Source organism: Nanorana parkeri, unplaced genomic scaffold (assembly GCF_000935625.1).
Source record: "Nanorana parkeri isolate BGI_ZX_2015 unplaced genomic scaffold, ASM93562v1 scaffold818, whole genome shotgun sequence".
NCBI lineage: Eukaryota > Metazoa > Chordata > Amphibia > Anura > Dicroglossidae > Nanorana > Nanorana parkeri.
This window is the reverse complement of record NW_017307086.1, coordinates 334,024-349,948: the sequence shown is the minus strand read 5'-3', so window position 1 is coordinate 349,948 and position 15,925 is coordinate 334,024. Positions and strand designations below refer to the sequence as shown.

At 42.0% G+C, this 15,925-nt stretch overlaps 1 protein-coding gene across 1 annotated transcript in view; it reads right to left on the bottom strand.

Annotated features, from left to right (window-relative positions):
- Positions 1 to 15,925, bottom strand: part of GATB (glutamyl-tRNA amidotransferase subunit B) — a 76,580-nt gene that overhangs the window by 30,619 nt on the left and 30,036 nt on the right. Inside the window, exons 6-7 of the mRNA XM_018565146.1 lie at positions 1,993 to 2,106; positions 283 to 367 (exon numbers count right to left, since the gene is read on the bottom strand). Coding sequence (XP_018420648.1) covers positions 283 to 367; positions 1,993 to 2,106 — 199 coding nt within the window. The remainder of the gene's footprint in view (positions 1 to 282; positions 368 to 1,992; positions 2,107 to 15,925) is intronic.

Below are 15,925 nucleotides of genomic sequence, written 5' to 3'. Positions count from 1 at the left end.
TAAATTCTAACAGTGAATGTGCTTTTTTTTGGGCAACTCCATTCATTCCAAAATTGAATGTTAAAATAAAACAAAAATTTGTTCGATATTAGTCAAGTATCTGATGGCATTATTGGGTGGTAAAGAAAGATCTTTTGTTTGGAAATCTATTAGTGTATGGCCAGCTTTAGTACATATTTGTATCCAGAATACACTCAATGTCCACTTCATTAGGTATGTCTGCTTCATTAGGTATGTCTGCACACAAAATGGAGGACACGGTCCAATGAAAAATACTCTTACCCGAGTTTGTAATCAAAGGCCCTTGTTTCATTCAGAATTACACCTCCGTTATTAAGGATTTCTGTTTGCCTTTGAATTTCATAATCTAAGATGAAAGAAATGACAGTTTAGTGCTGTGATCTCCATTCAAGGTCTCATCTATGTGAACGGCTGAACTGTATTTGTGAACTCAGCTTTTTGCTCTGCTTGTTCTCTACAACTAAATGGATTTTTAAGTAGCTGTAAGCATTCATTCATCTCTATGAATAAAGTAAGCTGATATGCAGGAACATCAGGGGCAGGCCCAGATACCTGATTGCATAAGAAACCATTCCCTTTTATTTATGGCCACCATTAACTGTACTTGTTTTTATTTCTTGTGTCTGAACAACAGCTCAATTTATTTATACAGTTGAAGAGAGATTTGAAAGGTTTGTGTCAATGAAATCAGTTTGACATCAGTTTGATTCTTCTGAGATCATTCAGAATTCACTGACAGGTGCTATTGACCTCCATCTGACCTGGGTTACACCTACTTCAAGCAGGTTTTGCATTCGCATGGACTTGCATGGGAATGTAAAGCCATTTGAAATTAAAAAAAGCCCAATGAGACAGGCCCTCAGTGGTGCTTAAAAAGGATCTTTAGTTTATCTACTTCTACAGGTTCCCAGTAGGTAAGAGGACCTTTATTTCTACCCTCTCTGCCACAGATGCTGCCAGATTCTCTCCACACCAATGCCTGTAATAGAAGTATCGCACAACATTTCCTGTCATTTTTTGTGCCCCTCTGTAGTTCTTCAGACTACAGGGGTGACATAACGACGATCTTGATGCCACAAGTGGGAGTTTACTGCTCACCTGCAAGCTGTTGCCTGCTAAACTTTGAGCAGGGATGTGGGCAAATATGTAGAAGTAGGTATTAGACCCCTTGTGACACCCACAATCTGGCCCATAGCCATGTCCCAAGGCAAAATGGGACTTATAGTTGCCTGAGGCATGCCAAATGACAAATGGTTATGATGTCATCTCCTCCTTCCGGCTGCCAGGCATACCTACACTTTGCAAGTAAACGTAATAAAGTCACAAATTCTAAAACAATAATTTTTACCTAAAAAAGAGAAACAATTGAGGCTGGAGACAGGAAGTATTAGGGAAAATGTAAGACTATTCTGGAGTTCAGCTCTCATAACCTGTTTATCTCTCAAAGTTAAAGGCTTGTGTAAATGATACTGAAGGTATTCATAAAACATGGGTATGAAAAACAATAACTGAAAAAGGTATTAATAAATGGAAGAGTTTAAATGAGACAATATTTGATAATTTCAGTCAAACAGGTACTTCTCCATGCAAATTTTTTTTTTTTTTTGGGGGGGTTGGCTAAAATGGAAGGCCTTGTGGCCTTGGTTATACAACAGCAGGTGGTACTTATATTTTATATTAAATGATAAAAGATCTGCAGCATATGGCCAGCATAAAAAACTGAGGCTCCTAAGGATGTATAATACCTTGTACAATCTAGACACATGGAGAAGTATTAGGCAATGTAACATTCACTTTCTACTTAGCACTCAGGGAAATATAGGGACTGTACGAGCATTAGTACTAGAACCAAATAGCAGACACTGAGAAAGACTGTGCCTGTGATTTGTTTCTACTGAACACATTAAATAAAACATTCTAAAACAGTATATAAATAAACATGTCCTAATATATAATGAAAGGTTACAGTACCGATGGCTCTTGACAGAAAACGAGCGCTGTTAATGTTCTTAACTTCTGCCCTTACTCCATATGGCTCTCCGGGATGATGAACAGAAATATTTGCATCGACTCTCAATTGTCCCTCTGTAATAAAAGGCAACATAAAAATCAGCGGCTGTGTTTTTTTTTTTTTTTCTAGTCAGCTCTGTTAGTGGTAGAATGGTCACCTCTCTAGTGGCCCATGTGTCATACAGCCTCCATTAGTGAATTAGCCAATCGACACTTCTGGGAGTGTCGGATGGCGGTGCCCACTACAGCATGCTCTGGTTTCTTCCTCTCACACCAGACAGAGTCTCTTTAAATATGGAATAATATGAATTTTTTAACCACCCATGTAACCCATTTAAATGTTTTAACCTCTGTCCTTACAATAAACTCTCAAAAAATATTCAGTGCTAGTGTATGGTACATTATATGAACTATCACGGACATCTCAATAAGTAACTTTACATTACTTTACAATCAACAAAACATGTAAAATACTCATGTTGTACTACAATTTCCTCCTGAAAAACACCTCTGGTATTGGATGTAAAACATAAAAAGTGGTCATCATAATCATCAAATGCTAAAACAATGAGCTCTTGGGTAAGGTTAAAGCAGAACTATAGCTGCCCATAAGAACAAAATATGTGCTGCAGCACTTAAAGTGACACTTAAAGTGACATTCACCACTTAAAGACCGGGGTGTTTCACCCCCTTCCTGGCCAGGCCATTTTTCAGTATTCAGCGCTGCGGTACTTTGACTGACGTTTATTCCGTCATGCAACGCTGTACTGATACGAATTTCATACCATTTTTTGGGGACACATAGAGATTTCTTTTGGTGGTATTTAATCACCACTGGGGTTTTTATTTTTTACTATATAACAAAAAAGTACCCTAAATTTTGAAAAAAAACATGTTTCATAAAAAAAAAAAGTACCCTAAATTTTGAAAAAAAACATGTTTCCCTATAAAATGTTATGAAACATTTATTTTTACCCCAATTTTTTGGTATAATATAAAAGTTGGGGTCACGTCGGGTAAATAGACACTAAACAAGTCAACTTTAAAAAATGCGCGCGCCCGCAAAATCGCAGAAAACGACCGCAACCAAAATTGGCCATAGGCGACACTTTAAACGTTTTTACCGCTCATCAGTTTAGTGTTATCAGTGATTGATGGCCCTAAAATTATTGCTCTCACTCCGACGTTCGCGGCGATATGTAACATGTGCTGCATAATGGGCGCAAGCGTCCTTTTCGTACATAGGCGCACGTTTGCATGTCTATGTGGCTGGGGCGGGGGACTTTAAAACATTTTTTGTGTTATTTTTTTAATTATTATTTGTGAATATTTTTTTTACCTTCTTTATTTTTTTTAATGCTGTAAATTTTATTTATAGTTTCCCCTCTCGTGTGCGCGCTGAGTGCCGCACACGAGAGGGGCAGGACGTCTTAAGACGCCCTCCAGCTCCTAGCAGACTTCCGTCCGGCCGTTCATAAACGGCCATGGACGGAAGGTGGTTAAAGGCAAAAAATGTTTTCCCTCCCCCCAATGTAAATGTTAGCACTTACCTTACATGATGTCTCTTTTTCCGATCTTCCTCTTCTTTCCCCATGTTTTCATCTGTCCCTCCAGCGGTGTGACGTCACTCCGATCCAGCGCTGACTGCAGGCGGGTGCACGCGTCCATAGACTTACCTTGCATCTCTGCTCGTCTCCCGGCCGAGAATCGGAACTGCGCATGCGCCCGCCCCAAGATCCTTTGCGGCCGTACGAGCAGTTCCTGATTCTCGGTGTGGGAACGAGCGGCGATAACGAGGTAAGTTTAAAATGATTTTAAGCTTTTTTTTTTTTACACTTCTTGCCTATATCTACTGCATGCTAGCAGTAGATATAAGCAAAAAAAAAATGGAGGGTTTAGAACCCCTTTAACTCAGGAGTTAAATCTTAAACATACATTCAAGTGCCTTAACTATTAGCACAAATGTAGCTTATTTGTGCATCACTCTGAATCCATGATGACACTGTCCTGCCTTCTGGAGGGTGGTTATTTTTGTTCCTGTGTGTGTTGTAAAGCAGCCACCACACCAAGCTCGCTCCCGTAATGTACTAAAATCTCAATACAAATTAATAAATTAAACGTGAGATTGTAGTCCATCTTAGGAGTAAGCTTGGAGCTGTGGCTGCTTTACAACACACGCAGACCATGGAAAACAAAAGTAGCCACCCTCCAGAAGGAAGGACAATGTCAGCACCAATTCAGAGATGATTTCATGATCCCCAGCTGAGTGACACACAAATAAGCTATATTGATGTTAAATAGTTAAGGTACTTGAATGGACTTTTAAGATTTAAATAAGTGTCACTTTAATTACGTTCATCTGCACCTACAGTTCCCCTGTAAAGTCCCACAAATACCTGATGATCATGCTGGTGGATCTGCCGATGGCAGCTTAATGTGACAACACTGCTGCACTGCTCCTGAATTCAGAGTAGAGTTGTCATGCTCATTTAGATTGTGCTGGCTTACTATACAGTGGGATGAGCAGACATTACTGGAAGCATATCTATCAACATTATCACTGTTGATTCACAAGCCTGTAGTTTGTCAATCCACTACCTGCCATACCTATTCTCGCCACTACTTTCTGGATTAACAGCACTGCTTCTACTGCTGAAAGCCTCCCAGTGAGAGCTGCAGGGGAAGGGGAAGCACGTGAGACACCAATGAAGGAGGATTTGGTTTACTCATGGGTGGTAAAAGGAGGCTGTAGCTGAAATATCTGATATACGATTTAAAACTTGTATACGATTTAAAATTGCCCAGTTAAATCCATCTGAAGGTGGCATTCAGCCACTTTGACATCCAAACATTTTAATTAAAGGAAAATTATGGGGCAACCTTTTTTGCCCATAGTTCTCTTTAGGCTCACATCAGGACATATGCTAATGTCCTAAAACACAGAATACAGCGAGCTATTGCATGCCAACTACAGCTCCCTCCACAGATACAGTGAGGGAATAAATGTAGCCACTCAGGGACAGCACAATCCTTGGAATTCATAATTAGTGTTGTAGACACTCGTATAAATTCTGGCATTTGTCTGCACAACAAATGTAACAACTAGTCTGTCGATATGTAACTGTTGGAAACAGGTACATTAATCTTTTATCAGGTATGGATGCTCCGGCTTCAGCTCTGGGCAAGAACTGAGGCTGGAGTGCCCATACCGGACACCTCAGTAACATTGAGCCTAATAAAATCACAAGCCCAGCATTGCTGAGCCACCTAACTGACCACTGCACCCGACACACAGACAAGGTGGGCGAGACGTTTTGCTGTGGGTAGCGGCTTTGGAATCTGCAGACTACTGCCTGCTGTCAGTCACAAGAGAGGCAGACCTGATGAAGAACTAGCCTCTTAGCTTGCACAAAAGGCCACACCCACTACCATTTAGTCATGTTATTGGTTGCTAGTGGGCTGTCAGCTATGCAGCCGACAGCTTCCTAGCAACCAATAACACATCCATGGCCCCATCCAGTTCTCCGGCTGGGAGATTCCTCAGCTGATATTTGAATGTAAATGAAGGGAAAGTGATTCTGGCTGACATGATTAATAAATTGGTTGCTAGGATACCAGCAGCTGCTCCCTTCTTGTAACCTTCCTGGTGAATGTTTTAATATAAAATTTACCAGTGAATGTCTGGTGAATGTCACATTCAATGCTTTAGAAGTGTGCCATATACCATTTATTAAGCAGGCAGTGTATGCATTTAAAACAGTGTTTCTCAACCTTTTTTGGTCACAGCACCCCTTATAAGTATGCAAAATCTTAAGACACCCCATCCTAAAATATAAAAAACTGAACTGTAAAAAAACATCATGTGTGGCCCCTTAAAAATCCATACCAGACACTTATCCCAGAAAAGCAAAAACATAAGAAGAGTTCCCCCCTTCCCATCAGAATCCCTCTTAACAACAAGAGCTTCCCCCTTTCCCATCACAGTCCTTCCTCTCACACTAGGAATCCCACTTCACATCAAAGGTCCTCCCTTCACTTCAGAGTCCCCCTACTGCCTTTAACATCAGAAACCTGCCTGCACCATGGAAAGGCATGATGCTGTGCCAAAATTTCAAGGCATCTTTGAGGAAGCCATAAGGCATCATAGTAGAAAGAGGCTAATTTAAAACATGCTTTTAAAAAGACCAAAACAAAACAAAATAATGATGTTTTAGTGTGTACTTTAGCCAAAATGTAAGCTCACCACCAGCGCCAATAGTTCTCATGGGTGGTGAGTTCTACATTGTCTGCCTCTGTTTTCTAACGAATGCCATGGTAACACCTGAATTTTCTAACTGATAATCACTATTAAAAAGTCATTACAAGAAAACAAAGCATTAACATAACCTATTTGTATGTGTTCATATCAGCTATATATGCTTGTCTGTGCCCACCAACTGCTTTAAACCTCTGTGTCTATTTGTGCATATATTATATCAAAAGTTTCAAATGTTTAAAAAGGATTTAACAAACAGAGTTTAATGCAAAAACATTCAGCTTTTAAGTAGGGCTGCAACTGCTAACTAATCGATTATGAAAATAATCGTTAGCTGCAGCTCTACTTTTAAGCACTGGGAGTACCAAAATGCCCTTCCTTAAGTTGCAAATTAGTTTCAAGAGTAATCTTTGTTGCATTTAAATATTGATCACAATGACTTGAGATGTGGCAAGCTTTATAAAATCAATACCCATGCCATATCTGAATGGTCTCCAAGAAAGTATTATGTACATTTTGATTTTTCTTTTGTACACATAACTTCTTTCCTATTGTTTTAAATCTGTGATAAATGGTAAGTAGCTTGTGGTTGAACACAAGAGGAGTCATGTCTGTGAATTTGGTGATATGGTAGGAATCTCTGAAGCATTTCTTATTATCCACAGCAGTGGGACTTAGCTTAATTGGAAAATATAAATGTTGCAGCAGAATGTGAAACAAAAAAGAAGACGCTTCAGTGACTTTAAAAGCATCTGGAGCCGCATTAAAGATGATGTCTAGCCAATACTAACATTTGTTAAACAGGTGAGTCCAAGCCAGTAAGACCTTATTTTGCAAACATGACCTCTTTTCATTCTGAGGAGTGAGCGGCTTCTAATTGATCTCATTTCAGATCTGTGACTATAACAGGGGAATATTAATTCTCTTTAACCATGAGTGCAGAGTACTTTTACAGTGACAACTTTTAGATACCAGAGTTATGAACATTTTAAGTATATCACAGTTAATATAATAAAAAAAAGTATAGCATTAATGGCCTTTAAATGACTGGTGCTACTGAGCTATTTGCCTGTGCACCTTTCTGTGTAGTGTAGCAACTTTTAGAAAAAGTCATTCTTTAGATGGCATCATTTGATATGGAAATACTAAAAATATTAAAGTGACACTAAACTCAGGAGGTAAAGCTTAAAAATGCATTCAAGTACCTTAGCTATTAACAATACTGGTCCTTACATAACTCAGCTGCAGATCCTAAAATCATCTCTGAATTAGTGTGGACATTGTCCTTCCTTCTGGAGAGTGGCTACTTTTATTCTCCAAGGTCCTTGTGTGTTGTAAAGTAGCTACCACTCAAGCTTACTACCATGATGGACTACAATATCAATACAAATAAGTAAACTAAACATGAGATTGTACTGCATAATAGGGGCGAGCTTGGAGTTGTGGCAACTTTACAACACACACATGGACCATGGGGAACAAAACTGGCTACTCTCCAGAAGGAAGGATAGATTCAACATGAATTCAGAGATGATTTGAGGATCTACAGCTGAGTGATGTACAAATAAGATACATTTTTTGTTAAAAGTTAAAGGAGAACAATGAGGTGAGTGATTTTCACTCACCTCATAGTTCTAGCCGACCTGTGACAATGAGACTGTCACAGGTCGGCTCAGTAGATCGGGAAGTGAGCGAACACATACCGGCGCTCGCTTACTACTCGATCCTGTCACTGCAGAGAGCCGTGACAGGGGAGGGACTGGATTAACGGGATATTTTTTTTTATGAATCTGAAAGGAGAGGGAGAGATACGATATAATGAGAAGAAAGTTTGTAAAAAAAAAATGAGTTATCTTTTATTTCCAAATATAGAGGGGTGCAAAGAAAACCTACAGTAAACTTGTGCATCGTCTATGCTGGGCAAAGCAACAGCGTTACATGAAAGCCAGACCCAGTAGCAACTTATTTTTACCTTTGCAATGTTGCCACTCTATTTCCCACCAGTATGGAGAAGCCCTGTGTAAGCCAAGTTGATCTTAGTTGGAATTTGCAGAGGGCTGAGATTTTTCTCCCTGTCCTCATGTCATGATGCCTAAGTGGTTGACTGGCGAGCATCATTACTGTCATGTGTAAGGAACGGGAGTGAGTCACATAATCCACTTCAGATGTACTAAGTAAATCGCTTTGCTTTTGGCAGTTAACTGAGAGAAATGAAGCTGAAGTGAGTATATGTGACAAGTTGGGAATTAAAGATAACTTGTTGCTTTGTGCTACATAGGCAAACCACAAGTTTACTTTGAAAAGATATATATTTAAATGTTTCTACTTTACTGCTGGGAGCTTTGGGGGCTCATGTTTAAAAAAGTAAAAAAAAAATGAAAATGTAAAAATACCCCCAAAAAGGTTTAAAGTCCCCTGTCCCCACGAATGCATGCATACCAATGCAAACATACCAAGGCCGCCATCAGGGGGGGTTACGGCCGATACTCATGTAAGGGGCCTGGGCAGCCTGTCCAGGACCCTTACATGGGTATCGGCTGACGGTGACAGGCAAGGAGGAGGCGGCCAGGCCCCCTGCAGTGCCAGAGGCCGCTTCGGAGCAGGCTGGGGCCCCATCAGCGCCGACGCTGTTCAGATCTCAGACCGGCCGAAAGTGACATCACTTCCGGCCAGTCCGGCGGCAGAGGAGGCCAGGTGTACAGGCACCAGCAGCAGGTAAGTGGAGGTGGGAGGGAGATGCAGCCCTGACCAGCCCACCTGAGATCCCTGCAGAGCCCACCATGGAGAGTCTCTGATGGGCTGTGCAGCATCTATGGTGGGCTCTGCAGGGTCACTCTCAGGTGGGCTCTCAGGTATGTGTGGGGTCTCAGAGTCCAGCACGTCACTAAGCCCTGCGTCCAGCGCATCACTAAGCCCTGCGTCCAGCGCGTCACTAAGCCCTGCGTCCAGCGCGTCACTAAGGCCTGAGCCCAGCGAGTCACTAAGGCCTGAGCCCAGCGAGTCACTAAGGCCTGAGCCCAGCGGGTCACTAAGGCCTGAGCCCAGCGGGTCACTAAGGCCCAGAGTCCAACGGGTCACTAAGGCCCAGAGTCCAACGGGTCACTAAGGCCCAGAGTCCAACGGGTCACTAAGGCCCAGAGTCCAACGGGTCACTAAGGCCCAGAGTCCAATCCATATATTGTTCTGCATTGCTGTAAAAATTTATTGTTGTGATTTGTAGTCCCCCTACAAGCAGTGTCATTCTGCATTAGAGTGTAAGCTCCCCTGTACAAAGACTGATGTGACTGGCTCAGTGTTCTCTATACAGCACTGTGGTATATATCAGAGCTATATAAATTATAATAATGACTAGGGCTGCTATAAATTATAATAATGACTAGGGAATCGGGAAGCCAGGTGGTGAGTCATTACACGCCGCCCGGCTCACTTAATGGGACTTCCGGTATCGGTACTCGGTATCGGCGAGTACCGGGAAAAAAATATCTGTACTCGATACCGAAAAAACGGTGCATCCCTAATAATAACAGTGTGTGACTGTGGGGGGTATATTCGAGTGTAAGCTCCTCTGTCAGAGACTGATGTGACTGGCTCAGTGTGGCGGCGGTGCGGGCCCGGCCTTAAGCCGTGTCAGGGGCCCCAAAATTTCTGATTGCTGCCCTGTAGGTAGAAGAAATGTAATCATGTTAAAATAAACCTGTCATAACCACACTGTATGAAAACCAACATCTACATACATATGTACGAACCATATACTGCCAAAATATGACCTTTTGTCAATCTGCAGCTTCTGAAACCTTTGGACCCTGCCACACTCAGAATTCAAATACCAACTGTGTGGTTGTTAGGACATCTACCCTTCCCTATCCCACAATCTTTAGTCTTTACCTCTTGATTGGGTTGCAGACAATGCATTGTAGGGTGTTGAAAATAGGGTAGAGTGTGCCAAAGTACACGGGGGGGATTTATCAAAACTAGCGCAGACAGAAACTGGAGCATTTGCCCCTGGCAACCAATCAGCATCTCTCTTCAGTTTGATCAGTTGGGATTTGAAAATGAGAGATAGAAGCTGATTGGTTGCAATGCAAATCTGCTCCAGATTTTGTCTACTCCAATTTTGGTAAATTCCCCCCCACTTAGTATTCATTTACTGAGTGATATTTACACAACCTTGATATCCCATGTGCTGTGCTATTCCCTGGTTACCTTCCTCCATTCATCTATATGCAAAAGAAAAGAAGCAGGTTTGAAAACAAGCAAACAAGATATAAACCTCTACTGGGAACTTGCAGTAATGAATTCAGCAACATAATAAACTTGATAAATACAAGGCCAACTTTTTACCGCACTACATTGCTACTAAATCTGCTGCTGCCCACTGCATTTTATATGAGTGTTAAAATATTAGGCAGGTTCATTTAAAAGCCAAGCGAGGCAGACAAATAAGCTCATGCAAAAAAATCAGGCTACACACTATACTGTATATTTTAAAGCAGGGAGCTACTGATGGTTTGCGCTTAAATGTAATATCTCCAAGTTACTTTGTGTATAATTTACATAACATACAATCCTTTCATGCTTAATCTTTCTTTAAAAAAAAGAAAAAAAAAAGAATCCTTGTATATTATTGAAAAACTAGAACAGTGACAAGATTCCGAGACAGTTTAATGGCCATGCTGTCAAACTCCAGAATTCTAAATTAAATATGACAAATATTAGAAGTGAAAATTGAAAAAATAAGCAATGGCAAAACTCAAAAAGCAAATAAAAAGCTGTGCTGCTGGGGTAAATGGAGCCAGGAAGGAAGCAAGGAGGAGGATGGGAGTGCAATGCTAGCTTGTAATCCTTGGTTATGACACTCTGGACACAGGCATCAGGAATGTCCTGTTCCCACAAGGTTACAATTGAAAGCAGGGGCGGCCAAGAATTTTGTGGGCTTTGAGGGCCCAGAATAACAAAACTAAGATCCTGGTTTGGACTTGGACCCTGGGAGGCCTGGGAGGAACAAAAGGATTTTTTCTTGAAGGAGGGAGCAGAGGATTTTGCTACTGGAGGCTTTGACCTCTGTGTTCAGGTATCAGTGTGAGATTCATCTAAAAAGGCGTTCCTTAGTAGAGAGCATACATTAGAGGTGCTTTTTGCAAGAAGACTCTGCAGAACTGCATTTTAACCACAGGAGCCATCGCATGTGGACGGAGAGGAATTTGCAGGTATCTGACAAAATCTGCAAGGTCTACAGGAAAGTGCTTTTTAGAAAGGTGGGGTCTGTCAAGATGGACCCAGGGTTCCTAGCCACAGATTTTGATCACACATATACAGTCTGACTCACCACCATGGTGGACAAAAGCAAGTTGCATACCAGGGCCTGCAAGGCAAATAGGGTCTTAAGGACAGCCTCTAACCTCTATTCCACATGGTCTTTGAAAAGAAGAGCATCCTGTTCAGGGATCATTAAAGTCTTGTTCCAACAAAAGATAGCTGCGTCTATGACAAGCACTGCCTGACATACTCACAAATTAAGGTGCTTAAACACACACTCGGATAACACTCACATAACAACTGACAGAGCGCCGTACCACAGTACTTCTTCTGTTTGTGCATACAGACAAGGTGCAGCAGCTCCCCTTCCTCAAGTCCCATGCTAACCCTTGCAAAGACAGGAGCTGCAACACTGGGCACCTCATTGCAGGGACTAGTTCTGGCTTACCTCATCCTTGGTGCAGCTGTGACCAGACAGGAGCCTTGGCCATTTAAAAGGGGACGTGCCTCAACCAATTTTTGCTCTCCCAGTCCGAATATGCCCTGAAGAGGGTCTTCAGGGACAGGGCTCTACTGAGATAGTCCATTACCTCTGGACTCGTATAGCACGCGCTGCAAAAAGTGCCAAGGTGAGTGCCTCACGTAGGATCTAATGATATTAAAGACTGGACCCACACCTTCCTTTTAGTAGGGTCTGGGTACGTGTACGGTCTACCAATGCACAGTTGAGGATAATTATCTGGATAGCTACTGAGAAGTATGGTTGGCTGTGAGCAGTTTAGGGAAAACTTGCTAGAAGAGTCTGAGCAGAAAAGGATGTACTTCTCACAAAGCAGAGAGAAGGTGTCCATTACCTAAAGGACACTAGCAAAAAACTGAGGCAAGTTAGGAGTGGAAGAGATTATACAGGGATGTCCTTTGATTTGCCAGTGCCCAATCACCTGAAAGTTGCTGTATAAACCAATTGGTTCCAGAATGAACTCCCTGTGTCTTGTGATGTATAAAACTGTTTGTCAGATTTTTGGGGGGCAGAGTGGAGAAGGACTAGAACCCTTGTCAGGTTTTTACTGCTATACAGAGCTACATTATAGAAATGTTCCTTTACTTATCTGTATGGTGACAATGATCTTACACTTCAGGAGGGAAAACATCCAACATCCAACAAAGACAGCAATAAAAAGTTCTCTGCAGTTCTAGCCTTACGCAAAAGAATAAAAAGGAAGAAGCAATTTCACTTCTGTGAAGATTCTCCACCCACCATTTTCCCTCAGTTTGGTGTGGTTGTTTTTAGGAAAATTTCTTCTCGTTTGCGAAAATGCATTACAAATCCAAATTCATACAGGATCAGTCACTAAGAGTAGATCCTCCCTCTAGTTACTATATGTACTGTGCAACAGCATTAAAAGGAGTACTATGAGGTGAGTGCTTTTCACTCACCTCATAGTTCTAGCCGACCTGTGACAATGAGACTGTCACAGGTCGGCTCAGTAGATCGGGAGGTGAGCGAACACATACCGGGTTCGCTCACCTCTCAATCCTGTCACGGCTCTCTGCCGTGATAGGGGGAGGGGCTGGATTCCCCTCTCCCGCTCCGATCTGCCAGCGCTGACTGGCGGAACAGACGGGGGAGGGGGCGGGTAGAGCTGGCTCTGCCTCTAGACAGGCAGAGCCAGCTGTCACTCACGCAGCTGGGCGGATCCCGACATCTAAGTCGGGATCCGCTCCGGCTGCGGCGTCTCAGTATACCGCGAGCTGTAGCTCGCAGTATACTGAGCTTAGGGTAACGGGAGGGCGCTAGTTTGTGTCCTCTCGTTACCCTAAGGAGAACTATGGGGACAAACACTGACCCCATAGTTCTCCTTTAAAGTGTACCTAACTCAAGGACAAAAACGTAATATATTGTAGCTTACCACTCCTTAGATGTAGTGGCAGCATAAGTTCTTTTTATCAGTCCTTTTTTCCTTGTTTTCACTTGGTGATCCTGCCAGTAACACACTTCATGTCCTAGTGTAACGATGCTCACTTGCTGTACTATACTAAACCAGCAACATTGCCACCCTAGGTTGCACTATAAACCCCCCTTTAGTTTTATATACACTTTAAGAAGGAAGCACAGTGCGTAGAGGAACAGTCTGAAAGCTATGATGGATGGTCGTTAACAACGCGGTCTCAGCTGGCCACCTGAGCCACGGCGTCAGGGGTATGAGGCGGTGTCAGTGCCTGGATGAGTAGCTGCACCACCCATCCAGGCTTGAGAAAGAGGCAGAGCCTCGAAACGCGTAGCCGCCGATAGTTGGACACTCTCCTTGTCCTTTCCTCTCATCCTCCGTTGCTTGTGACAGTTTGGATATACCGCTCGCACAGACCCCCGAGGTCCCTGAACGGTCCGGCACTGACACCGCCTCATACCCCTGACGCCGCGGCTCAGCCTGGCCAGCTGAGACCGCGTTGTTAACGACCATCCATCATAGCTTTCAGACTGTTCCTCTACAAACACTCCCGGCATCGTAAGATCATTTAACCAGCTCACATGCGACATGCTGACAACTGAAACTTGAGTCTTCTTTACAGTAGTAGCTCTCTTTCAATGTGTGGTTTTGTTCTGGCAGCTCACTCGCATAGGGGCCGAATGGCAGTGAGTGAATAGCTGAATGCCACCGAGCGGTATTCGGCTCAGCTATTCTACTCGGTACCTCAGTGGTACTGAGCAGAATAGCAAATAGTGAAAAAAGTCCTGAAAAAAAGTAACATTTTTTTTTTTTAAATGTAGATAAATATTAAATTAAAAAATTAAATAATTGGGTGGAGCTAGCAGTGACATCTAGCTGCGCCCAACTGTTTCCTACTGGGTGGCACCTGTTAGAGTCTTCTTGCAGGTCCCGGCCAATGAATAACAACTGGGCGGAGCCGGCTGTGAGGTCACAGCCGGCTCCGCCTAGTTGTTATTGTTTAATGACAGATCAGTGTCCCCAGGTCATTTGGGAAAAAAGAAAAGGCTCCGGCGGCCGAAGAGAGCCAAAGGATCAGGATAAGCTATGGCTGGATCCTTCGGCTCTTTAGGTTCCTTTGTGAATAGACCCCCTAAAGTTCATTGCCAAGTACATTTGACCTGCAGTTGATCTCCTAATCGTCATCAAACTGCTTTTGAATTTCAATTGATTTGATTGGGGAGAGGAGTTTGGATGTGAACAAAAGCTCATCAATGCAATTAATGAACTAATCCCAGTCATGTTCACATCTAAAAAACACAGGACTATCGATTCCTTATAAAACTGACATGGAGGAAATGTTCATTGCAAACAGTCATATTCATACCACCATTCTAACTTCAAATCCTTAATATATTTTACTACATACCATATATCCTCTAATCATGTACAAACATTGAATTCATTCACATTAAATCAAATAACTTCAGTCACAGGTCCTACAAAAATGTAAATTTTTAATGACACTAAACCTATTTATGAAAACCATAAACACAAGCTGAGCATTCAAACAACAAGTATACCGTATTACTAAAACATGTATTAACTATGTTAGGTTGCCATATACATAAGGGTACACCACACTCTTGTTCAGAGGTTAATTACTATATCTTGTAAAACATACAAATGTATCTAAACCCAGGAAGAAAACTGTAATGTAATAGATTACGAGTCCTTGGATGTGGCCAAATTAGGGGGAATTTATTAAAACTGGAGTAGCCAGAATCTGGAGCGGCTGTGCAGAGTAACCAATCAGATTCTCTCTTCAGCTTGTTCAGTTAAGCTTTGAAAATGAAAGCTAGAACTTGATTGACTAGAAGTTGCTTTAGACTTAGTAAATTCCCCTAATTTTGTCCTAGGGTGACAATAGTCACTTGTTGTACTGATTCCATGGCTGAAGGTTTGTTAAGGCTACAGAACATCTCCTCATCTCCCTAATATAGTGGGGTGTGCTTGGTAGTCCTAACACACTTGGTAACATTGAGATATTATTACTGAGCGCAGCACAGGACCAATAGGTTTGTTTTTTTGGGGAGGGGTTTTGCAGTTACCAAACAAATATAACAAAACACTTTCCCTTTTATATGCAACTCATTAAAAGACAGCAAATAGGATAAGCTTATTTAAGGATTTACATATACTTTAACTCGGTGTAGCTGGAACAAGGCATGGCAAAGGAATGCACCTGGCTGCACACCATTTTGAATTCATACAAGAATATAAATGGATGAATACCTAGATACATAAAGTGTAATACACAAAATTAAAACACCAGGATAAGAATCCTTATCGGCAAAAAAGTGACAGTCATTTTGGGTCCAAAGAGATGTGAAAATTATATAGTCACATGGCTGAAAATAAAGATCCCTATTGTTGTGTACTAATGTAAAGCTTA